The sequence below is a fragment of the Globicephala melas genome, chromosome 4, assembly GCF_963455315.2.
Source record: "Globicephala melas chromosome 4, mGloMel1.2, whole genome shotgun sequence".
NCBI lineage: Eukaryota > Metazoa > Chordata > Mammalia > Artiodactyla > Delphinidae > Globicephala > Globicephala melas.
Genome location: NC_083317.1, coordinates 3,691,510 through 3,717,167, shown reverse-complemented (window position 1 = coordinate 3,717,167; position 25,658 = coordinate 3,691,510). Strand labels below are relative to the sequence as shown.

Sequence of the window (25,658 nt, the reverse complement as noted above, 5' to 3'; positions counted from 1 at the left end):
TGTTGCTATTTTACAAACTCTCAGACACACGTGTGCCTGCTTCACATGCAGTGAGAGCACCTGCATCAGTTATTCCTACATCACCAGGAAGAGCTATCGATTAGCTACTGCTACTCCTAGGTTTACTGATGAACTTACCAGGCAACTGGCCACACCGGCGTGACCTAACGGGCACTTTAGCCGTGATGGGCCACACACTCAGAACTGCGAGAGCAGCACAAGGGTGATGCGTCTGCACAGTTCAAGGGGCTCGTTAACCTAAGACCTGCTAATTGAACATTTCCATTCCTCCTTGGGCTTACTGAGAACCATGGAAAAATTAAAATACACTCTGGGTCTCTTATTAAGTAGCTGAATCAAAATATTCTGGGAAATATATGCAGAAGTATTCAGGAAGTCTCCTAATATTAGCTGAAAATCATCAGTCTGGTTGTCTTTCATCTCAGACAAGATTTTGTTGCTGCATTTATGTATCAAATACTTCATAGATCCCTTCCCTTGCCTGGCCCTGGAGATGAGGATGGATAATAACAGCCCCTGCCCTCGGGCCCCTCCCAGTCTCGTGGCATAAACCATACAGGGTTAGACGGAGGTGGCAAGGGGAATGGCAGGACCATGTCAGGGTCTTATGGGAACACTTAGGAGGACGAGTTCTTTGGGCTGGAGTGAGGAGTGGGTGGATAGGGGAAGGAAGTATTTTCTGGAAGAAATGATGCCAACCGCAGTAAGTGGGACCTAAGAGATACAGCTGGCTGAAAAGCAGTTTGCATTACTGTGAGGTCAACAAACGGACCCAGGCACCCTAATGCAGTGGGTAGGGGCTGATGGCCGATCACGACAGCCAAGTTCACGCTACAGCAGGGCTACACCAGGCTTTATTTTTAAAGTGCTTCTGTGACAACATGGGGAACATTTTCCCCAGACAAATGCCGTGTAGGAGGAATACCTGCCACTCAACTTCCACGGTTCACAGAGCCAAGATCTGGCCTCTGGCTGGGGAAGTATTCCATGTTGGAGACATGGTTTTGTCACCACAAGCGTTTGCTGTCTTGGGTGTGTGCCTAAGACCGAGGATGCAACAGGAGTGCCACAACCCCAACCTCAAAAAGCCGTGATTACTAAGAACAAAAGGCAAACCTAAGTTTTTTAAACAAAACAAAATTTGGTGGCAAATTGAATAGCAGGGCTAAAGCAGATTAAAATAAAGATTAAACCACTTATTCCTGGTGCAGTGTGTTCAAGAAACTTTTAACCAGAGGCTCCCAGGAGAGGCTAGTTTGGGATATCAGGCGGGGAAAACAAAACCACGGTAAGAGGCGAGGGCAAGCCCAGATGGACGGACTCGGCTTTGGTCACCCCAGCTCTTCACTTGCAGGGAAAGCTAACAGCAAAGGAGTGAACACGTCTTGGTGTTTTGGAAGAGCTAGATTAGAATGATAAAAGATGCTGCTGCGTGGAAACCCTTAAAACATGAAACAAAACTAGTTTATCGATTGCTATGCTGAAATGTCAACGCAGGGTGCTAAACACATTCCTTTCATGCATTTACCCCACAATCAGCTTAAAAACTACTCATCTGAAGAGTAAAAAAAAAAAAAAAAGGTGGATAAAGATTGCCACTTATGGTTTTTTTTTATTTGGCCTCGCCACATGGCATGTGGGATCTTAGTTTCCCCACCAGGGATCGAACCCACGCCTCGCCCCCTGCAGGGGAAGTGCGGAGTCTTAACCACTGGACCACCAGGGAAGTCCCTGATGGGGTTTTAATTATCATGTATTTGTGGTGTCCAAGTAATTTAAGCTTCAGTGCAAATTTCATTCTACAAGCCACCTGGAGCGGTAGGGGAATTAAATCTCTCTCACGATTCAAGGGGCTATTCGTACCACCCAAAGAGGAGGGCTTTATCTCATAAATTAAATGTTCATAAATTTAAACTCTATTCATTATATAATTCAAGTCCAAAACATCCCAATGAGACCATGATTCAAAACAAAATACAGTACAAATTTATTGACTCCAATCAACCTTAGTCAAGATTTAAGCAAAGTAAACAGATAATTGGATACAAATAAGCAATGGCTTAACATTAGGTACAAGTCCTATTTTACTATGAGTTTTCAGTCCAAAAACGCTTATTCCTAAATAAAATTGAACAATGATTTCTCTGCTGAGGCGTAATGACAACGAAATACGCACAGTTATAAAGCGGCCACGTGTGTTTTTCTTTTAGCAATAAGCATTCATCCAACGAAAATTTTGAAACTGCCTTGGATTAATGTCGATAAGAAATTATCACCTTTTGAGAATTAGTATTAACCAAGTATAACTTTGCGGAAAATCTGGACAGCACTAATAAATGACTAAAGAGCACTGAACTCAACTGTTTTAAAGACTTACAGTAAAATACTTTGGTTCCCAAACGACTGTCTCTAAATGGAATTTTTTAAAAACCTGACATTGACTCATTTTTTCTCTTCCAGAATCTAAACACGGACAGTGAGTTTTCTCCCCGGTCACGTGGCAACGGGGCACCCTAGTGCACACAGCCGGGAAGCGCTGAGTGGGCACACCAAAAACTATGCGAACGTCAAGCTCCTTAAAGTGCTAAAGCCACAAGAGAAAAACCTACTTGTAAAACTTAAAAAAAAAAGCCAGTGTTAAAGAACTTATTAAAGAGTATGTGCTAGCATTATTTAAATCAATAATGCTTTTCACAATTATTGCAAAAAAAATCAGACACATCAGAAATTGATAAACTGACTCGTAACATTCCAATATTAATTAGTGCAACTTATAAAGAAACCTGTTACGAATGACATTAGTTTTGCAGTAAGAAAATGAAAATAACTTTACTTCCTAAAGTTCCAGATTTTGGCTGTACACACACACATCCCTACACACACACACATCCCTACACACACACACATCCCTACACACACACACACACACACACACACACACACAGTTTGAGGGAACAAAGGCCGACTTGGATCAGTCCATTCCTGTCCCTCCCTCATCCGACCGTCCGGCTGGCCTGATTACACCTCTTTTCTCCACCAAAGGGCACATTTTATTCTTGTCTCAGTTTCTACTCTTAGCACCAATCGGTGCTGTGTGTGGATCAGACTATCACGGAGATTAAGTGCTGGGGCATATTTTTAAAGAGAAGGCCATGATGATCTGTTCCCAAACAGAAAACCAGGAGCCACATCCACCTCCCTACGAATGCAGACAACATCACTGTCGAACTGTCAGCTGTATATTTTGACAAAATTATAAACGCATACTAACCGCAACTAGTTTTAAAGGTGAATATTCTATTACTCTTTAGATATTTTACCTGTAAAAAATGCACACGATTTGTTACCTCCATTGCTTACTTGGATAAAAACACACTTTCTGTGGTGTTCCTCCCTCCCCCAAATGAAGAAAACGATTCAATAACAAGTTTTCCGATTAACAAAGAATATATTAAAACATCTGACATTCTTTCCACAATTGCATAAAAAAGCAGGCATCCTGAATACTTACAAGGAATAAAGAGCTTTTTACATTCTCAAAAATTAATTACAATCAGGAAAAAACATCTTCAAGAGTATCTTTACTAGCTAACGTGTTTCAGCAAGAAAAGGCCAACTTGTCTTATACCCAGTATTTGCCTACTGGCTGAGATAAACATTCTTAAACAAAACTTTACTGAATAAAGCAATTTATGTGTCTTTCATTATTTTACATCTTAACATTTAAAATAGTTAAATGAGTGGAAGCCTATTTTTTGACCACCAAAATAAACTCTTTCAGCCTGATGCTTTTAAGGTACAGTATAAAAAGTAATAGAAAAACCAGAACTGCATTACAAATGTTTTTGGTTCAAAATTTTCTTTGAAATCTTATGCTCCTTGCCTAGACAAAAATGTGAACAAGACCAAACACTGGCAATTTTTAAAATCTAACAGATATGCAGAGCCTATATTTAGATCAAAAATATTTTTTATTCATTAACGTTGTTAAAAAATCTTCAAAAATGTAGCATAAAGGTTCAAGTCCTGGGATCCTGAATTTACAACGCCAGGATCCCATGTATCGTGGAATTACCAACCCATCCTTCCACAGCCATAAGTAACGATCACTCTGAAGGAAACCGGCTTGTTTTGAAGTGATAGCTACCAGGACGTTCAGAGTAAGAAATACCACATTATACAGGCAGTGAATTCAAAGAACAGTAATCCATCACATAAAATCAGTTTTCGTTTTGTCTTTAAAATGCATAGATTTCTTCAAGACAACACAAAGATGGCAATAATCAATAACTGCAACTTGATTTGACTTTACTTTCTCCATCAAATTTAAGAACAAAAATAGGAAGTAACCATAGTTGGGGACTTTTGATAGTTTCCAAATGAAAGAATAAAAGGCAAACTTTCGTATGTAATTTCTACAATGTACAAAGTCAGTTAAAATTTTATAAAAATGCTTGTGTTTCAATAAAAAATAAGAATCCCCTTCCTACCGTCGGTATGGAATGCGGGTTACGAGACTGGTGAGTAGACTTCTCTGCTGCTAGAGCACCAGTTTAGGCACTCAGCAGATTAATCCTTAGTCACAGTAGTTGACTTTCTTATCTGAAAGAACAGCTTGCAAAAAAATTAATAAACCTGGAGGCTTAATCCATCATTACCTTGAAAGAATTTTGGGGTTTCAACAATATTTTTACTTTTATACAGCTCGCCTCCCCACCCCTGCCAATGAAATAAACTTTTCCTTTTGAAACGCCCCACTGAACTTTGGATTACACCCACCGAAAGGCTTTGAATTACAACTTACACAAAACAATAAAAAAGAAAAGAAGCCCAAGCCCCATGGGCCAAAATAAGTAGCAAACACTAATTTTGGACCCTTGATAGTACTTTAATATATATTTATGGAATATTAAGCAGTGACTTAAAGCAGAATGGTCTCACTGTGGACATCTTACCACCATCAACTCCAAAAAATTCTACCAGAAATCACAAGACAGAGAGGCAGGAAAGCTGATTATTGTATATATTGTTCTTGAAAAGCATGTGGAGACTGCAGTGTGGCTTCTCCCTCTGCTTCAAGTGTCTGAGAGTAAACGGTAATTTGGGATTTAGAGCAGCTGTACTCACTCCGGAGGCTTGGGATCTATGTAAATATATGTCCTGACCTTGTTACACTAATGTTGTTAAATTCAAAATTTGTGCCATATGCTATCTTTGTTCTCTGTCCCCAATACACTGAGAGTTTCCATTTGTGACAGCGCAAACCAGAGGAAAGCAAACACGCACAGCCCCTCGATGCTGGTCTGAATTCAGAGCCGTGACGGAGCACGTTTGATTACCATGCCCGCCACTCCCGAAGCTTTGGAAACCGACGTGGAGGGCTTCCAGAAATCTTAATGTTTTCATTTCCCAAGTCTTCCATCACTAATTATATGAAATGACCCAAGAGCAAGTTTTTGTTATTTTATAAAAATCTAAGTGTTACTATTGCTGATTTATATCTCACAATTTTCATACAAAAAAAAGTTCTCAATGACCACAAAATACCAAATATTTATTTTTATCAAGTGTCAGGATAACTTATTAAAGTTGAGGTTTATCATTTTTTATTGCTGAAGTATTCTAAGATCTTAATACTGCAAACTACTCCACTTCGATCCGATACGTTTTGGACTTACAAACACGGCTGAGATTTAACCAGAACTTAGGCGTCTTAAGAGAATCAAAAGAAGAAATACTTGAACAGTGTTTCACTAATTGCAAATCAGTAAAAACAAAAAAAACCCAAACCACCTCAAGTAAAAGATTATACTGATACCATGGAATGAGGAACCATGCACACGACCAAAAACAAATTTCAACAGTAACGAAGTCAAGCCATCCTATGACCGTAGGTCCAGAAGCACAAGGTGTTTTGGAGTTTTTCTAGGTTGAGTAAGGACATTGCTGATTAACATCAGTTTCCCTCAAACTTATATTCAAGCATGACAGTTCGCAACCTTTATTACTCCTTTCGGAAAGATGTTTTGTTCCTTATGACACAGCTCACGGCACAGGCTGAAATCCGGCGAGGGGCTCCGGTCTCCCAAGAGCGAGGCGGGCGGCCTTTTAGCTGTGGGTTTGCTCGTGGCTCCAGAGACTGAACGCCGTCTTGAATGTCCTATGGCAGAGCTTGCACATAAACTGTCTTTTAAACGTGATCGCCGAGAGGGGTGGCGCGTGGTAGAAGAGCGTGTCTGACTCCCGAGCCGCGAAGAGCTTGTCGGCGCTGGGAGCCGGGTTCTCGGGCAAGCCCGTGGGGCTGTCGGGCTCCAGGGGCTGGATCTTGGGCAGCGGCGGGGGCAGAGGGGGCGGCGATGGGGAGCCAGTGGGGCCCGGGCCCACCTCGGGCTCCCTGTGCGCCGGGTCCTCGGCGGCCTGAGCCATGTGGGACTGGAAGTGACTCCAGAGCCGGAAGTTGGTGCGGAAAGCCTTGTTGCAGACGTGGCAGATGAAGGGCTTCACGGAGCACAGCAGCTCCTGGTGCCGCTCCAGCTGCTTGGGCGCCGGGAAGGTCTTGCCGCACTTCTCGCATGGCCACAGGTCCTTGGGGGCCGCGCCGGGCTCGGGCGCCTCCTCCTCGGCCCCCTCCGCCGGCTCCTCTTTGACCTGGACCTTCAGCGGCCTGGAGAGGCTGAGGTCTTCGGGGAGGCAGGGCGCGTCTTCCGGGTCGAAGTTCACGGGCTCGGGGCCGCGGCCGCCCGCGGGGTCGTCTTCGGCGGCGGCGGTGGCGGCGGCGGCGGCAGCTGTGGCGGCGTCGGCCCGGCCGGGTTCGGGCAGGGCCTGTGGCCGGGTCGGGCCGCTGGCCTCACCGTTGAGGTCGGGCCGGGGCGGGGAGGCGCCTGCGGCCGGGGCCATGCTGTTCTGGTTGTGCACCTCCACCTGGTGCCGCCAGATACTGAAGGCCGACTTGAAGGTGCGCATGCACTCCAGGCAGGTCAGCTTGCGGTACTCGCACTTGCCCTCGTGTTCGCGCTTGAGCTCGGGCGAGAAGAACCTGAGGCTGCAGTAGGGGCACACGGTGGCCGTGCGGCACAGGCGCTCGTGGCTCCCCTGCTCTAGAAGAGAAGAGAGCTTGGCGTTACAGAGGCGGCACAGGTAGAGCTCTGAGCCGCCGCCCGCCGGGCCCCCGGGCGCCGCGCGCTCCCTGGGCCTGGTGGCCCTGCCGGCCCCGAGGGCCTTCTCTCCCGGGTGCATCTTCACGTGCTGCTTGAGCTGGGAGAGGAAGCGGTAGGCCTTCCCGCAGGCCGTGCACACGTACGCGCCCTTGGCCCGGGACCGCAGGCTCCTCTTGATGGCTTGCACGGGGGAGCCGCCGGGGCCCTGGAAGCCGGGCCGGCCGCGCCGCAGCTTCAGGATCAGGGCCTTCTTAATCTCCCGCTCCCTCACGATGTCGATCAGCTTCCTCTGGAATTTCTCGTCCAAAACGGCGTGCGAGCTGGCGGCCGGGGACGGGTTCTTCACGATGCCGTGCTGCGTCTGGCAGTGCGTCCACACTTTGAAGTTGGTGTGAAAGCGCTTGTGACAGATGTCGCAGGCGTAGGGCTTCTCGGGGTTGTGGTACATGTTCACGTGCCGGTGAAGGCCGGCCGTGGATCTAAAGATCTTAAGGCAGTGTTTGCATTTAAATTTTTTGTTTGGTCTCGCACCCTCCAGCTCGCCGAATTCGTCCTTGCTCAAGTCAGAACCCGGGAAGTCGGCCTCGAGAAGAGGCGGGCTCGAACGCTCCGCACGGGGGTCTCCCGCGCCCGGCGAGCCCCGGCCCTCGGCCTTCGGCTGCTTGGCCGGCAGCCTCCTGTCCGCCTGGAACCGCCTCTTGGCCGGGAGTCGGCTTGCGTCTTGCCGGTCGTCGTCCGCCTGCGGGACCAGGTCCCTCGTGGTGGCCGCAGCGTCCCCCACTGTGACACGGATGATGTCGCCGGGCTCCGGGGGACTGCGCGGCTCGGCCTTGACCCGCACCTCGGGCCCGGCGGCTGCCCCCGGCCGCTCCGCCGGCTGAGACGCGCTGAAGGACCGGAGGCGGTGCGGCTGCGGGGCCGGGGCCCGGGCGTCGGGGGCCGCCGCCTCGCTCGCGTCCCTGGAGGATGGCCCCTGAGAGAAGGCGCCGAGCGAGCTCCCCGCCGCGTCGCCCGAGCCCGAGCAGGAGCCCTGCGGGGGCTGCAGGTCGGCGGCGGGCGCGAAGACGGGGACCTGGCTGTCCATTGACAGCGAGCGGCGGAGGAGGCTCTTGACGAGCGGGCCGCTCCTGTCCACGCCCTGGCCCCCGGGCACCGGCCCCCCGGCCGGGATCACCAGCCCCAGCCTGGAGTAGTAGAGCAGGTTCCTGTCCTCGCCCGGCCCGCCGCCCCGGCCCGCCTCCTTCAGCAGGAAGGGCGTCTCCGGGGCGCCGCGCAGAGACAGCACGGGCGGCCGCGGGCTCCGCAGTGCCAGCTCCACGGCCACGCCTCGGGGGAGCGGAGTGCTGGCGCCCGGCCTCTCGTCCGCGGCCCCCCGGTCCTGCGGGGGCTTCGGAGGCGGCGCCGCGCCCCGCTTGGCCAGGCCGCCTCGGCTCGGCTCCTCCGATGGCCCGGCGAGCTCGGGGGGCCTCGCGAGGCCCGCGGGGCCATCTTTCGGCCGACTCTTCTCAGCTGCTGCCACGTGGTGCGCTGGCTCCGTGGGCTTGGGACCGGGGGCCTTACTGGCGTTGGCCTGGACGGCGATGCCGGGGGAGGGCCGAGGAGGGTGGCTGAGGTCGGCTGGATTCTGACTCACGGTTTTCCCCTGGGCCTCGTTTCTACTTTGACAAACGATGACGCTTCTCTTCTGAGAACTGTTCTCATCGTCTTCCGTGAAGGGCTTCTTTCTGTTGGGACACGTTGGAAAGGGGGCCTGGGGCGTCTTAGAAGCGATGTTGGTCAGAAAGGAGATGCCCAGGCTGTAGCCTAGCTCCTGCACAGCAGCAAGGCTGCCTTTCTCCACAAATAAAGACGAAGAATAGATGTAGTTCAGCACGTTGTCGAAAGCATCTGGCTCACAAAAGTCCAGCTGGAACACAGTCTGTGACCCGTTCTCCTGACTCGTGAACAAGCTCTGGAAGTACTCGCTGCTGGCGGCCAGGACGTTCTTATGCGCGCGGAACTTCTGGTCCCCCACGATCAGGAGCACGTCGCACAGCTGCCCTCTGAGGCGCTCCTCGTTGAGGGCGCTCAGGAGAGAGATGGCGTGGGCTGGGTTGATGTAGTGCAGCAGCCCCTCCATGCTCGGGCTCACCTGAAAGACAAACGTGCAGTCGCGTGAGCAGGGTGGCGGAAGCTCCCCAGACGAGGGCTGCTCGAGGGCCGGGAACGCCAGCTGTCTTCTCACAGGTGCCAGTGCCTAGCAGACTGTGGCCCAACACGAGGTTTCTGGATGAATAATCTTACTTAAGTAACAAGGAAAATATACAGAAACAAGTCTCATGGCTTAGGTAGGTCATCAGTCATTAAAACTGAAGGATTTTAAGCACTAAGGTCTGTAACAGGCATTTCCACACCAGCAAAAAGGCAGCGAGAACTTGGCAGGTACGCAGAGAAGCAATATTTGAAAACAAGGTTTATTATCCATATTTACGGCCCACATCCGTTTGAGGCTTAATTCTATTCTTCATTGGCTCAGAGAGTAAGTATGAAGTACCGAACCCCATAAAGTCCGTAATTCTGAAAGGAAAGCAGTTTTATTACTGAATATGATTAAACACAATGTGAATTAACAATAGGCTGTAAAGCAGAGGTCTCAAAAATAGGTAAGAGGCCTTCCCTGGTGGCGCAGTGGTTGGGAGTCCGCCTGCCAATGCAGGGGACACGGGTTCGTGCCCCGGTCCGGGAAGATCCCACATGCCATGGAGCGGCTGGGCCCGTGAGCCATGGCCGCTGAGCCTGCGCGTCCGGAGCCTGTGCTCTGCAACGGGAGAGGCCACAGCAGTGAGAGGCCCACGTACCGCAAAAAAAAAAAAAAAATTTAAAAAATAGGTAAGAATTTGGAAAGAGGAAAATCATTTGCTAATTACGATTGCATCAAAGTGTTTAGCAAAGGTTAGAAATATTAAAGAATAAAGAAGTTTGTTTTCTTTCTTATGCTAAACACCTTGCAATCCGAACACTATTTCCTTACCAAATTACACTTTCAACAATAGCACAGCAGAAGCTTTAGCCTGGATCTAGACTTAATTATACTAATTCTAAACTAAGGGGTTTGACTTGAGATTTCACTGAAACTCCCTTCAAATCTAAAGGTGAGATCTAAAGGCCTAGTGGGGGGCTGGTGGCGGGGGTGGGTGTCTGCCAAGAGGCTGGGGTTGAGATCCTCCCTTGTGGTCCACTAGCATCTCAGATTAGCAGGTCCCTCACGTGAGACGGTTAACAACTGTGCCCTCCTTTAGGGTTGCTGCGAAAATTACATGAGCCTGTATGTCATACCTAGTAAGGACTTGACAAATGTGCAATTAATTTTCAGAAACTGCAGGGTTAATAGATATTTAATTCAGCATAAAAGGGTCCAGATTAACCTCTGACGAAGATGAAGCCATTTCACACAGAGAGGACACCTGACTCTCCAAATCTGACACTTCCCTCAGGCTGCTGCTACGGTAATGTCTCGTCTCTGGCTTGGTTTTATAATGCCATCTTGTTCTTTAAAATAGTTATGACATTTATTTTTTAATATAAAATGGATTCAGAGTAACTAAGACTATTTGGACAGTTTTATCATTCCCTAGAGGGTGAGCTAGAGATACACCAAACAAGGTACCCGCACGTTTGCAGGCTCTCCTCGGGCTTCACAGGACCAGGCTTTGCTGGTCAACTAGCCTCTGCGCTCTTCAGGAGAATCTGCAGGGAAGAGTTTCCCAGGCCACCACCTGGAGTGACCAAGCGTGATCCCCGGTCTTCCCACCACTGATCTGGCTCCTGTTGAGGTACTGACTCCATTTGACTGACCTGGAGACGTGACTTTGCTTCGAGACAACGCCTGGAGCCCGTCCACAGACAACTGCCTTGGTCAGCTTGTACCGAGCTGCGGTTCATTCTTGCCTGGCATCGCTTCACCTCCATGGTGAGTGCTTGAGAAGGAGATTGTCCCTTCCTTTTTTTTGATTAGCCATTTAAATTTCTCCCTTAATCCTACTATACTGTCTTTGTAATCACACATCTATTTATGTGCAAAGAAACCCCTGTCATCATTTACAGAGGTCAGCAGAGAAAAAAATAAGCTTATAATGCCACCCTCATAACTCAGCCGTGTTGTGAACACTATTTTTAGTGCAATTAATTTTTGAGACAGCTAGTTCAGATGCTGCCACAGGGAAAAACAGCAGATGCAGAATCAAAGGCTTGGACAAGTACTTTTCAAAAGGGTTTCTTAAAATCAATTTAGTGGTCTGAAGTGAACAACTGAAAAAAATGACTAGGGCAGAGTAGAAAAGTCCAAATGTCTCAAATGTAGTAAGGCTGACTACGATCTCGTGAAACTTTCACAAGTTATACGCATACATTTCCACACATGTAAGCCGGCACTGGGGTGAGATGTACAGTGGTCCCTCAGTATCTGCAGGGAATGGGTTCCAGGAAGCCTGCGGATACCAAAATCCACAGATGCTCAAGTCCCTTATATAAAATGGTGTAGTATCTGCATATAACCTACGCACATCCTCCCATATACTTTAAATCATCTCTAGATTACCTGTGGGTCAGAGTTAAGACAGTTTGAAGGTCAGTGCTCTAAGCTAATCAACCTCTCTGAGCCTCAGTCTTCCCCACTGTAAAGCAGGGATAATGATGTTACTGTGAGAATCAGGAAAGAAAACCATAATCGCTACCATTTATTCAGCACCTATAACATACTACAAATTTTACCAGAACTTCACGTCATTCACCTATTCACTCACTCAACAAAGTGACATTTCAGAAGGCTTGAAGGACGCAAGGATGAGCCATAAGGATCACTGAGGGAAGAGCATATAGGCATAGGGAAGAGACGAGGTAACAGCAGGGCTGGAGCAGAGCTGAAGCAGCCGTGGATGATGACACTGAAGGAGCTTGGGGAGACACTGTGCAGGGCTGGGGGGACCACCGGAGGGACTGCACTTTTTACCAGGGCAGCTGTTGGAAGATTCTGAGAAGAGGAATGACAACAACCTGAATTTTGTTTCAGAAAGATTCCTCTGGCTTTGTTGCAAAGAATGGACCATGGGAGAGGGTGTAAGCTGGGAAGTCAGCTAGGAGTCCACCGCATTGATGCAGGTGAGACAGGACAGTGCCTGGACCAGCGGGGCAGCGGTGGAGGTAAAGACAGTCATTAGGATTTCTAACGGACTGACTGCAGAGGGTAAGAAGGTGAGGAGGTAAGGGTGTCTCCAAGGTTTCTGCCAGAACTGGAAGGATGTCCTTACTTGAGATGAAGCTTGAAAAATTGGTTCAGACTTTTTTCAGGAATTCAGTTTAGATATTCTAAATGTGAGCAGGAACCTGGTAATTAATGTACCCTTCATGGGCATCCTTTCCTGCTTCACTTCCCCTGCAACCTTTTTTTTTTTTTTTTTTTTTTTTGCGGTACGCGGGCCTCTCACTGCTGTGGCCTCTCCCGTTGCGGAGCACAGGCTCCGGACGTGCAGGCTCAGCGGCCATGGCTCACAGGCCCAGCCGCTCCACGGCATGTTGGATCCTCCCGGACCGGGTCACGAAGCCACGTCCCCTGCATCGGCACGCGGACTCTCAACCAGTGCGCCACCAGGGAAGCCCTCCCTGCAACCTTTCTTATGCTTCCTGGGATCACTTCCCAAATAAACATCTACACTTGAATCCTTGTCTCAGGGTCTGCTTTTGGGGGAACCCCAACTAAGAAACCAAGCGACTGTGTGAGGACTAAACCAAGTGAGATTTTCTACATCCCTGGACACGAAGCAACGCTAATGCACATATCATCCGCTCCCTATTCCTACAGGCCAAGAAACCCGCATTTTCTCACTGTTCATTGTTGGGAAAAGTTTCCTTCTTTTTCTTCCTTCAAATTATCGTGACCTCTATTTTTGTTCTAAGTAACTGCTTCTAATCCCTAAACCACAGGCTTCCATACTTTTTGAATGAAACAGGAAATTAGGGAAAAATAAGTCACTGAGAGTTGAGTTGTAAGAGGAATGGTCTCCGTCCCTGAAAAGTATTTGGAATTTAAAACCATTCATTCGCCTCTAGCCTTAATTTATAGTCATCATCGAGAGCGCCTGCTTGAGAAGTGGCTAAGCATGTCCAAATTCCTGATAACAGTGCAGAACAGCTCCAGGTACTGATTTTTCCATACCATTCCCGAGACACTGATCGGGCACGAACAGCAGCTGACATCTGAGCGCTTGCTCTGCCACGCAGCCCTGTGAACAGTTTTCAGGCTTTAACTCAATATTTACACCAACCCTAGGAGGTAGTACCATCATTATCCCCATTTTACAGTTGAGAAAACTGAGGCACACAGGGTAAAGGCTATGTGCCTGAGGCTCAGGTTTGCACAGACAGTCAGGAGCACAGCAGAATTCACACCAGGTGACCTGGCTCTGGAGGCCATGCTCTTCACCTACATACCGTACCTTTTAATTCCCACATAAACATCTGAGCTAGGTATTGCCATCATCCCTGTTTTACAAATTAGGAAACCGAGGCATCGAGAGATCAGGTAGTGTGCCTAAGGTCACCCAGTCAGTTAATTGTGGGGCTGGGAGTCGGGCCCCAGAGCCTGGACTCTTGGTCATCACGTTACACACTTCTCATGGTTGGGCACCGGTCTAGTATGTGCTAGAACTGGCCAGACAGGGAGGGTGACAGCCTGACAAGCATGGTCCTGCCTTACAGCTCCTGGCCTTGCGTGGGAACGGGGAAGTCAAACCACCACACACTCCGGTGTGCCAAGCACCTGGCGGCAGGGCGCAGAGGTACAGGTGGAGTACAGGTGATGGCACTGGGTCCAGGTGAGAGGAAGGTCAGGGAAGGGATTCTACAAAAGAAGTGTCCTGAACAGGCAGGACTCAGAAAATATGGGCGTCAGGAAGGAAGGGTGAAGGACACTTCAAGGACAGGAGCAGTGTGTTCAGTACAGAGCCAAGGCCAAGTGCCTGGCTGGAGCAAAAGACACACGTAGGGGAGGGCGGGTCATGAGGCTGGGGAGGGGGTGGAGGCATGAGGCCCCCGGAGCAAAATTAAGGCCCCCCAAGGGTCATCGGAGGACAGTGACCTCTCCCATCCTCTTCAGGAGCCCAGGACAAGGGCTCTCGGTGTCTGGGGTGACAGGAGCACACAGTGCAGACTCCTCTCCTTCACGCAGAGGCCCTTGCTTTTACCTTTTAATTCAATCATCAAAGCTTAACAATGGCCCCTTTCCTGGTCTAGCTGCAAACAATTAACATTTTGGACTTCTGTGTTTTAATGACACAGTAGGTATATTGATTGAGCTTCACAACTTCATTAAAAATATAAAATGCTACACTAAGAACGCAGGCAAAAACGGGGGTGAGAATCATGACTGCTGCGTGTCATGACATAATCCAGAAAACCCTTTGTAGCTGGTGGATGTGCAGACTGAACGCTCAAAGCCGCGTGCCTGTCTGCTCTGCAGCCTCAGGGGAGGCCAGCTTTCGTGCTGGAGGTACCTTCTCCTCCATAAATCTGCTGGGTCATCAAACTCCAATCTCTCGTGGACACTCAGGACCTCTGACTCACGGAGGACAGAGCAACCCAGGTCTGAAGGCTCTGACGTGGACATGTGCGCTGTCGCTGCATCCCTGGCCCCTCCTGCCCACTGCTCGTCTGCATGAGCCTCCAGCGCCCAAGCTCCCGCCACCACTCAGTCACGGTGGAAACCTTGGTGCTCTTACAAGAAAAGTGGGTGAAACATGGACGAAAAGGTCCCTCTACCATAGAAGAGGCTGGGAGGAAACCCCCGAGGAAACCAGCTCCTGAAGCGGGCCGGGCTTGCCTTCCACTTGGGTCCCTGCACACAAGTATCTCCCCAAACTCTGCCTAAATTGTTTCTATTTCATGTTGTCTCCTGATATTTCAAATGAGAGAATCTTTATACAGTTAACAATTCATGGCCGTCACTGCAGCTCCACGGGAAAGACTGTCAAATGAGTCTACTTGTCTCAAATCCTGGCTTTGCCACCTATTAAGTACGTAACCTCGTAAAGACCACTCAGCCTGAGCACACGTCTCCTCCACCTGTTCAATGGGGCTAACACTGCCCACCGCGCAGGATTCTTACGAAGAACAAAAGGCGCCGTATGTGTGCGAGCTCCTGGTGCATGTGGTGTTTCCCGTCTGCACGCGGGCACTCTACTTCTCTTCCTCCTTTCCTGAACGTTTCCACGGTAGGACAGACATGTGAGACTAAACATAACGAAGCATACAAAAAGTGCCGAGAAGACTGTTTACAGGAAGCAGTTAATTTGGCCGAGGGGTGGGAGGGTCGATGAGTGAACGGTGGGGACCTGCGGGAAGATGGGGGACTCATTGCTTACCAGACAATTGTAATGATATCAATACTACAGGTTCCACTCTTCACCATTCTACCGTAAATACTTTCCAGAAACATGCATCTAATAGTGCCAGGGCTTAAAAACTCCAGAAGCCTCTGGCCTGAATGAGGTTCCAATTCCCTAGAATGGCTATGGCGCACTTCACAACTGGATTCCAGAAAACTATTTCATACCACCGCCTCAAAGTCCTCAGGTACTGAGTGCTAAGAGGGGCAGGGGATTCATATCTTAATATAACGTAATTCAGTGCAAATAATTCCCTCTTTATACCAACTGTAGGAAGTTACGATTTTTAAGGAGATGGAGGAAAGTAGGCAGTTCTGGACTATAGAACATTCCAGGGATATAAACAGAAGCAAACCAGAGCTAGACACTCGGATAAAAGGACATCAGGAGGTGAACAGTGGGCGCAGAAGGGGAGATGAGAAGGGACCAAATAACCTCACAGCAGCTTTCGAGTTTTGGAGACGAACACTCAGGCTGGTATCAGAGCTAAGGTACACTGTAAATCAAACTTGCTCCAAGACCAGCCCACAAAACCCTTACTCCAGTTCTATAGGAAAATCTCTCTTTAATCCAAAACATTAACGTGAAACTGAACTCCGGGCACACAAGCCTTTGGAATGCTGGAGATCACTTATATAGCCCTAACCATGACACTGGGAGAACGAAGGAATGCATGTAACACAAAGCAAACCCGTAGTTAGAAAAACAGCATCTGCATTTGGCTTCGGAATATAAACACACCCCCGCTCACTCCCAAACCCTCACCTCTGGGTCTGGCCTGACTCTGTCCATTTGATTTTACTATGAGATGGTGGCAGGCAGTCAGCTCTGAGTTTCCATCTCATCGTGGCTCACTTGGAGACAATGCAGATGTCCAGACATCCTCGAAAGCGCCTGGGCTTTCAAAGCCAGCCTCGCTGATCTGACCCTTCAAGAGCAGCGATGTCACCCCCTTGGACCCCATCTCACCACAGGTTTTGTGTCCCCCGAGGTCTGATTTGGTCTTAGGGTGTGCGCGCCGCCTCACCCAGCAGAACGCACCCCGGTTAACAGAGCAGCCTCCTGTTGTGCCCCTCCCGCTGGAGCACCCCCGTCCCGAGGAGTCTGAGGCGCTGTGCTCCCCTCGCTCAGGACTGGGCACACAACCAATGCCCAGCCCATTAGAAACTTTCTCCTTTGGAATATGGGCTGAGAACAACAAAGGCAGCAACTAGCGGAGCTGATTTATCTCAGCCCTGGCCTGGGAGTGCAGCCTGCAGTGCCCGCTACACGGGCTCCTGCAGTTACCTTGGTCTTCGTCCTTCCCGGCCCAATTCTTTGTCTTTCCTTCAATGTCAAGAGCAGCCCTCTCTCTACCTTTCAATTTCTTCTTCTATTCAAGCTGGCCTGGCAGTTTCTGCTCTTGTCACTAAAGGACCCTGACTAATAGATTTCCAAGTGGTACTCGTCCTTCCTATCATGGCCTCCAAATCCACCTTGACTGAGCTTCCGAAAGCAAAACTCTGATCGTCCGCTGGACGCACACATTAGGTATTACCATTATGAACTCAGCTTCTTTACCGAGCTCCTATTACAGGCAAGGTACGGTTAGACACAGGTGAAATACAGTGTCGCCCAGAACAGACAGGGCCCCCGCTTTCCAGTGGGTTAAATCAGACGATGAACAGGGAAACAAGTAAAAACAGATAACTTTTGACTGTGCTGAGAGCTACAATGGAAATAAATAGGAAGCTATGACGGGGGGTGGGGAACCAGAGTTTGGAGGGGATGGTCGGGAAATGCCTCGATGTGACAGTTTAGCTGAGACCTAAGACCTGACTAAAAAGAAATAAAATGATAAAAACGATGGTTCTCCATTAGGTTAAAATGAAAAACTTTAAAAACATGGACTTCAAGGCTCTGTAAATCTGGTTTCAAACTACTTTTTAAATTTTCTTTCCTTTAGTTATCGCCTCGTGAAAACTTCCTGCTTCAGATACTTTGTCCCTGAGACACCACCCGCAGGTCTTGCTTCTCCTGTCACCCAATCTGCAATGTCCCAGACCCCCCGCCCCCGCCCCCGCCCCCACTCAGCTGAACGTTACTCACCCTTCAAAGCTCAGCTCAAGGCCATTTCCTCCATTAAGCCTTCGGTCGTGGGCTGGACTGTCCCCTGCGATTCCTAGGTCGAAGTCCTAACCCCCAGCACCTCAGAATGTAAGCGTATGTGGAGACGGGGTCTTCTAAGAGACCGTAGGTTGTAATGAGGCCTTAAGGGTGGGCCCTAATCCAACGTGACTGGTGTTCCTGTAAGAGGTGGAGAGAAGGACACAGACACAGAGAGAAACCATGTGAAGACAGAGAAGATGACCGTCCACAAGCTGAGGGCTCGGGAGAAATCAAGCCTGCCAGAGCCTTCATCTTGGCCTTCTAGGCTCCAGAATTGTGGGAAATACATTGCTGGTGTTCAGGGCCCCCAGTCTGTGGTGCTCTGTTACGGCAGCCCTAGCTAACTAATATACACACCTTCCTCGACCACTGCAGTTTGTAACGAGCAAACGCCTTTCAACTGCAGCATTACAGAGGGACGCCATTTACGCAGTGTTTATTCAGTGCCGAATACTGTAAGTTGTCTGTCTCCCCAGCAGAAATGTAAAAGCTATTTAAGGACTAGGAATCTATTTAATGTCTTTTGACACTCTTCACAATGCCCAACGTGGTGTCTCACACAACAATAAATATCTGTTGATTTTTCTGTACTCTGACACTCTGATTAGATGCAGGAGTGGAGTCCGTGCCTTTTGTTTTCCTAAAGCAGAGCTGGTCCCACCGGTGCCCTTTAGAATACTATATTGACTTCTCTATTCCTCCCTAGATAAAATGCACACTCTACAGACTGGCATGCAAGAGTCTTCATATTCTGATCACAGTTCGTCTCTCCACCCTTACTGGACAGCATGAGGGTGAGCATCTACCCTACAAACTTGCACACCCAATTCCCACCGACTGTCTTTCTTACCTTTCCTTTACTTGGCTAACCTCTACAGAAAGATCCAGCTCAAACGTCACCATCTCTACAAAGCTCTAGTGATGTGCTCCTGGCCAGTAGCTCAGCCATCTAAGCTACCACAGTACTTCGTCCCCTCTGCAATAACACATCTATTTTGAATGATCGGCCTTTATATCTACCCTCTCATGAGAGTCCTTAGAAGGAAGAAGCCCTGTTGTCAGCTGTGTGTTCCTAATGCTTAGTGCAGGCCCAGCAGGTGCCTAAAGAGGGAAACCATTACCAAGGCTCGAGGCCTGGGCTGGCGCATCTCTGCTGCTCCAGCATCCGGCACAGATAGCGGCGCATGGCCGTGGTCTTCGCTTTGTGCGTGAGTGCCTGTGGCCTTAATTGCTACCGGCCTATGACTTCCAACTCTGTATCCCTGCTGAGGCTTCTCGGGACTCGTCCATCACAGGACAGCCCTCTTGTCCAGGATGGTACCTAGGACCCTACCCTCCCACATCTGCCGGTCCCCACGTATTTCCTGTTTAGTTCGGTGTGCTGCCAGCCAGCAGGTCTCCCAAACTGGAAACCTCTTCTCTTTCTAGCCAGTGCCCACCGCCCGTCAAGCCTTGCTCGTGGTCAGCTCTGGCGTCTGCTCTCCTCACCCCCGCTGGCTTTGGTCCCTCTGGTCGTCTCCCCTCACCCAGAGACCCTCTCAATACCCTGGCTCCTCTCCTGTTACACACCTAACACGCCCTGCCATGAACACGGTCAGGTTCCTCAAGGGCAGGGGTCATATCCTTTGCAACTTTTATTTCCAGAGAATGAAGCACATTCTACACCGAACAGTGTAAAAAGGAAGAATAAATTAGATGCAACGTTATTTTGAAGTGAACCAATGCCCCCCATGTCTACTTTCTTTTTACCATTGATATTTACTGGTACTCATATTTAAACGTCATGACTATTAGTCATTAAGGTGGATGAAGGATTTACTCCAAGCACCAGCGGGTAAAAGTTTTCAAAAGTAACTGCCAACGAGAAGCCTTTCTGACACGGATTAACCCACTTTCCTCCGAACAAGGAATCAGACCACCACGCAGGCTCCCCATGGATGGCGCAGGTCACCGCTGTCAGCAGTCCTGGATGCTGCGTAATACCTGACGCCCTCAGATGCCGGGCGTGAGCGGGGCTGGTGGCTCCCGCCCCAAGACCCCCAGGGCGCTGTGCACTGCGCGGGCTCCGGCCACCGCTTCCCCCACCTCCCACTGCCAGGCCGCCCCGCTGGAGAACCTGTCTCTACGGTCACCCCTCTGAACGGTGCTGCCGAAGCGGCGTCCTCCAGAACCGCGCGGCGCTGCGGTCGGAGCGCGCAGCAACCCGGGTGGAGGGCCGGGACCGAGGGGCGCTCCCGCGGTCACAGCCATGCTCTCCCGTACGGGGGCCAGTGAACGCGCGCCAGGTAAGCGGTCTGGGCGAGAAAAGATCTCGGGGAGTCCGGCCCGCGGAGGTCTCTGGGCGGGGGTCTCCAGCGCGGCCGGTCGGCAACCTACGCCTCCGGCCGCAGGTTTCAGACGGGGGCTTTCCCGAGAGGCGGGGGAGGCGCTCCGCATTCCAGCAGAGACGCTCGGGGCCAGCGCTGGAGAGTCGGGGAGACCGGTCCTCCCGGGGGTCTGCGGGGGGCCGGCCAGGAGGCGAGGCGAGGCGGGGCAAGCAGTCCACTCGGGTCAATGGTTGGATGCGCCGGCGGCCGCTAGGCGGGGCTCCAGGGCCGGTGGGGCGGGGGCGCGGGCCGCGGCAGGTGCGGGGGTCCCCCGGCCCCGCAGCTTCCGCGTACGCCCGCGCGCCCCGGCAGACACCAGCCGGCCTCCACGCCTGCCCGGGATGGAGCACGCGCCCGCGGCCGGAAGGCGCCCCAACCGCCCGGCGCAAGGGCGCCGGGCCCGGCGAGGGAAGCCCAGTGAGGGACGGAGCGTGCGCAGTGGCGAGGGCGAGGCCAAGTGCGGGCAAGGAGCATGCGCAGTGTGAAGGCACAACGGGCTACGTGGGAGCCCGGGGCATGCTCGGTGAGAGCCGGGCCCGGCGCACGCGCAGAAGCGCTCCGAGCCCGCAACCCGCCGGCGGAGAGAAAAAGGAGGAGAGAAATCACCTCAGAGTTACGTCAGGAAAGGCCGCGTTTTGCGGGGAGGCTGTGGCCTCCCACGGGCCCCGCAGTTCTCCTAGGGCCAGGGGCCTGACAGTTACTCACCGGTCTTCAGCCCCGAGGCAGACGCCAGGCCCCTTCCCGCTCACATTCGGCTCGCGCGCGCCGCAGCCGCCACTGCCGCTGTGATTCCATCCATCTTGAATTTGACGTCATCCCACACCAGGGATGAGGTCATCGCAGGCAGCGCTCGTCACGTGCGCGGCCCTGTGATTGGCCGCCAGGCGCCGGGGGGCGGGGCGAGGGAGGTGCGCGGCGCGGGGGGCCGGGCGGGGCGGGCCCGATGGCAGGCGGCTGGCCGCTACCGCCGCCGCGTCCTCCCGCGCGCGCCTTCCGCCCGGTGTTCCTCCTCCTGAGCCGCACGCGCCGGCGTCCTCCCCCCGCTCGAGGCGGGGCGCGCCTCCCCCGTGGGCCGCCCTGATGGGAGGCGGCGGCGGCGGCTGGAGGGACGCGTATCGCGGAGGCGCGGACCGCGCTCTGCCTGGCGGTCCCGGTGGGTTTGGCGCCGCGGGGACACGCGCCGGTGGGCTCGCCGGGTGGTGCCCCTTCCCGGCCCGGTGCGCTGCGGCGGCGCCTCCGCTCGGCCCTCGGAGGACTGTTTTCCGACGGCAGCCCCTTGGTGCGCGGGTCCAGGTGCATCTCGGCGGCGCGGACGCCTCTCGACGGGGCGTCCGACCTGCTGAGAACCAACCTGGGCGCTAACGCTTCCTCCCAGCTGGACGTTCTGATCGCTGGGGACCGCTCGGTGCTGACTTGGGGTGAACGGGCCTCCAGGTTCACCCCGCCTGAGCAGATGGGGGTGGCAGCTCTGCTCTTCAGCCTCGCGTGGCATCCACTTGTCAGCTGCGTGTTCACAGACAAAACCTTCATTTTCAATAGGCATTGGCTTAAGCGATCGCTGGGCAACTAACTTACTTTCTCTAATATCAATTCTCAATTGCTGTCTCCTAGACTGTCGTTTTCTTGCATGAGTATTACAAGCCCATTATTTAGAAAACTCACTTCCCTCTCATTCAAAACCAGAAAATTGGTGTAACAGAAATGCCAAACTGTACACACTAACTCTACAGAAAGGTTCTGTTAGGCAAGGTAAACAAAACACATCAGATTGGAATGGAGAGGAGACCGCATGTTGTTTTGTTTTTTGGCCGGGGTGCATGCAGGATCTTAGTCTCCCGACCGGGGATGGAACCGGTGCCCCCTGCAGTGGAAGCGCTGAGTCCTAACCACTGGACCGCTAGGGAATTCCCGAGACTGCCTTTTAAAGTGATCATTTTTAGGACCAATGCTTAAATTGCTGGCTTTTAAATCCATGTTGTTTAATATTTTCCAAATGTCAGTTTTCAGATAAATTTAATTTTTTAAAGTTGAGTTTATACATACGACCCTAGGTAAAAAAAAATTTATGAAACGTCTGAGGAACATGTGCAAGAAATAATCTCGCATTAGGTTGATTAAAATTAAAAACGTGTTGCAAAATGAACAGCTCTATTGTCAGTTGTTTTCGTTCCACTAATTTTAAGAAGACTCAGTCTCAAAGGAAGAATCTTGCACCTAAAAGTTTTCTTCTGCAACTCTTTAAACGCTTGAAAAAGTGTCTTTGTATTTTGAACTGAATGGTGGTGGAGCAAAAAGTGGCTTTGAACTAAAAGAACAGTGATTATAAGTCTTTCAAAGGGCCTTGAGTTTTAGGGTCCCCTGTGGTTAGGCTGGGCGAGCACACGTAGTTGTCCCCACGTTACGGGTGAGAAAACGCGTACCAGCTGTGTAACCAGAGCTAGAAGCTGGGTTTTCTAGTTTTCAGTGTACTGTACCGTATGCCAAAAGCCATCGCCTTCTGCCTGCATCCCTTCCCGCTGCCTCAGGAAGATACACGCTGGTGTCTCCTCTTTAAGCCATGTGATCAGGCCATTTCACTAAAAGAGACCTGACTGCTAAATCCAGCAGTTTGTTCAGTTGGCTCTTTGGTTTGTGACCCTACCAATTCCTCCTTCAAACCTGCTTGTTTCAGTGATGCTTCGTTCCCCTGGATTTTCTTTTCTTTTTTTCTTTTTTGGCCTCGCAGCACATGGCTTGCGGGACCTTAGTTCCCCGACCAGGGATTGAACCTGCACCCTCGGCAGTGAGAGCGCAGAGTCCTAACCACTGGACTTCCAGGGAATTCCCTCCCCTGGATTTTCTACCCGTTATCTGACCTTTGGTTCTCAGCCTCCTGTGTCAGCTCCTCTGCCCAGACCGTCCTCACAGTTTGGGTCTCCTGACGTTCTGACCGTGGCCCTCCTGTTTCACTCACCCCATTGCAGTCCTGTCCATCCCTGGGACGTGAGCCCAGCTGCCTGAGCCAGAGCCCCTCCCTCATCACCAGTATTCGGCCCGTCACCAAATCGGGGCCATCCACCTCCTGGCTGTACCTCTGATAATGTAACCACGGGCCAGTCCCCAACTTCCTAACTGCTCCCCAGCCTCCAGGATGTTCCCGTTCAATCCACCCTCGTGCTGCAGTTCAAGTGATCCTCTTAAAAAGCCAAAGGTGTCATGCCACTCCCTTGCTTAAGTTGCTGATGGCTCTCTATTGCTTTAAGGATGACATTCAAATTTCGTAATGTGACTGACCAAACTGGTGACAGCCCGCCTCTAATCCCGCGTCCCCCGGCACCCACGTGGACACACGTCCTCTCCGAACAAGTCACACTCTGCCTCTCACCTCTGAGTGTCCTTGTCCGTTGTCCTCTCCCCTGAGCTCTTCCTCCCCCTGCCCTGTGCACACTCAGTCTCCCCTTGATAATTTTATCTTGCTGGTTCTCGTTCCTTCCTCCAGGACTCCCCCAGCCCCCTCCCCTGTTATCACTCAGCCTCATTGCATTTGGGGCCCCCCTCTGTGCTCCCATAGCAGCTTGCGTAGCTTGTTATACACGTGTGCACTTGTTATTGGATTTGCCTGACAGCAGCCTCTCCCCCTCAGTGGGCTTCCTGTTCCCCTCTGCCTGCCCGGTGCCCAGCGTGGTGCCTGACCTTGAGTTCATATTTTTATTGTGTGTCCTCCACACACGGATGCATCCCGGCAGGATTTCTAGCTCCATGTACATGTAGATTTATTTAGACACGGTTCACATCATTTATCTGGACAGCTCCTCGTTAGATATCACCGTTTGGATAACCTACAGCTCTGCGCTCACATAGCACAACTTCCTAAGTTCTTTCTGTCGTCCCTTGAACCTTTTCTTCCTCCCCTATCCCTGTCCTACTTAGTGGGACTGCCCTGTCACCCCAGCCAGAAGGCTGATGGTAATTTTAGACTCTTCTCTCTCAGTGTCTGCATTCAGCCGTCACTCAGTCTTATCAATCTACCTCTAAACACCCCTGATCTGTCCTCACCTGCCCTTCTGCTGCCGCTCCCTGGCTCCAGGGCCTCTGGCCAGTCATTGTAGCCACTCAGCCACGTTCCTGCTTCGGGTTTGCGCCTTTCCGTGCCAACCCAGAACGTTTTTAGTCCGATTTATCTCTCTAAGTGCAAATTGGATGTTGTCTGCGGCCTCAGTGCTGGCACGACCTACAAAGTGGAGTGGGGATGGCTCTGGGCGTCCCCCCTGCACCAACTGCTCCAGCCACGCATGGCTGGGACCGGCACTGCCCAGATGCCCTTTTCCTATTCAGCCTGCTGGCAGATCCCGTTTCTCCTCCAAGCTTCAGCCCCAGGCCTCCTGCCCCTGTGCTGCGGTGGCTTTGCTGTGACATTATTCATCGGTTACCGGCTGCTAGCAGGTCAGCTGCTTCACTTGTGGGCTCTTGGTGCAGAGACTGTGCCTGTGAACCTGTGAGTCCCAGAGCTTTGGGCCTGTCGCTAGCACTGTGTCCTGGGCCATCTGCCCTCAATGGCCAGTTTTCCCTCAGAGACTATCACAGTGATGTCTGAGTCTGTGTCAGTAATACCATAACTCGACTTGTTTGTATATCTTGTACCAAACAGCCCTTTTGTAAATTGAGGTTTAAAAACATAAGCCTCTACATATTTGGAAGTGGGAAGTTTTTATTTATTATTATTATTATTTTGGGCCATGTGGCTTACGGGATCTAGACCCCTGACCAGGGATTGAACCTGCACCCTCGGCAGTGGAAACGCAGAGTCCTAACCACTGGACCGCCAGGGAATTCCCTGGAAGTGTGAAGTTTTAACTGGCTGTGATTCTCTGTTTCATTTTGAACTTGTGTCTAGACGTCCAAATTTGCCCAACCTGTTAAGCTGAGGGGTTGTCCCTTTAAACAGTCAGGTTAAGGTAGAGAGAGGTGGATTCATTGTCCGTGGTTTCTTTAACAAATTATCCCAATCTTCATGACTTAAAACAGCAGAAATTTATTCTTTCATGGTTCTGGAGGTCAGAAATCTGAAGTCAGTATCACTGGGCTGAAGTCAAGGTACCAGCGGGACTGCGCTCCCTCAGGAGGATACAGGGGAGAATCTCTTGGTGGCCTCTGACCTTTGGGTGGCTGCTGGCATTCCTTGTCTTGTGGCCTTTCTCTTCTAAGGACACTTGGGACGGCATTTAGGCCTCACCCAGGTAATCAGGGATCATCTTCCAATCTCAAGACCTTTAACTTAATCACATCTGCAAAGACCCCTTTTCCATAATAAGGTCACATCACAGGTTCCAGAGATTGGGACCAGATGTTTTTGGAGGCTACTATTTGACCTACGACACGTGAACACAGTGTTCCTGTTTCCATGTCAGCCGTGGGGGAAGGTCTTTGAAAAGCACATGATGATGTAGGAAAAAGGAGGCAATGAGAAGTGGTGAAGCGTTCGATTCTCTGTGAATGGATCATGACAACCGCCCTCATGGTGTCTGCCATGTGAGATGCCAGCGAGCCTCAGAACTGGGTGGGGCCCAGCT

At 50.9% G+C, this 25,658-nt stretch overlaps 1 protein-coding gene and 1 long non-coding RNA gene across 7 annotated transcripts in view; one reads left to right on the top strand and one right to left on the bottom strand.

The window, feature by feature from the left end:
• Window positions 1–1,984: 1,984 nt before the first annotated feature.
• ZBTB21 (zinc finger and BTB domain containing 21) lies at window positions 1,985–20,930 on the bottom strand. Of its 6 annotated transcripts, none has more exons than XM_030835472.2 (4): window positions 19,860–20,350; window positions 19,313–19,402; window positions 17,684–17,881; window positions 1,985–9,309 (listed from the first exon to the last, which is right to left on the bottom strand). In XM_030835472.2, exon 4 carries the CDS (start codon window positions 9,295–9,297, stop codon window positions 6,130–6,132), a length of 3,168 nt encoding a protein of 1,055 aa, XP_030691332.1. In that variant the 5' UTR covers window positions 9,298–9,309; window positions 17,684–17,881; window positions 19,313–19,402; window positions 19,860–20,350; the 3' UTR covers window positions 1,985–6,129. The 6 variants fall into 6 exon arrangements, 5 of the variants coding, with proteins under 5 accessions (XP_030691332.1, XP_060153753.1, XP_030691331.1 ...); XM_060297770.1 differs by having other exon boundaries at window positions 20,120–20,350; XM_030835471.2 differs by lacking the exons at window positions 19,313–19,402; window positions 19,860–20,350 and adding an exon at window positions 20,815–20,930.
• LOC132597236 (uncharacterized) overlaps window positions 19,294–25,658 on the top strand; it is an 18,743-nt gene continuing 12,378 nt past the window's right edge. Inside the window, exon 1 of the long non-coding RNA XR_009563649.1 lies at window positions 19,294–20,028. This is a non-coding gene — a long non-coding RNA (uncharacterized lncRNA). The remainder of the gene's footprint in view (window positions 20,029–25,658) is intronic.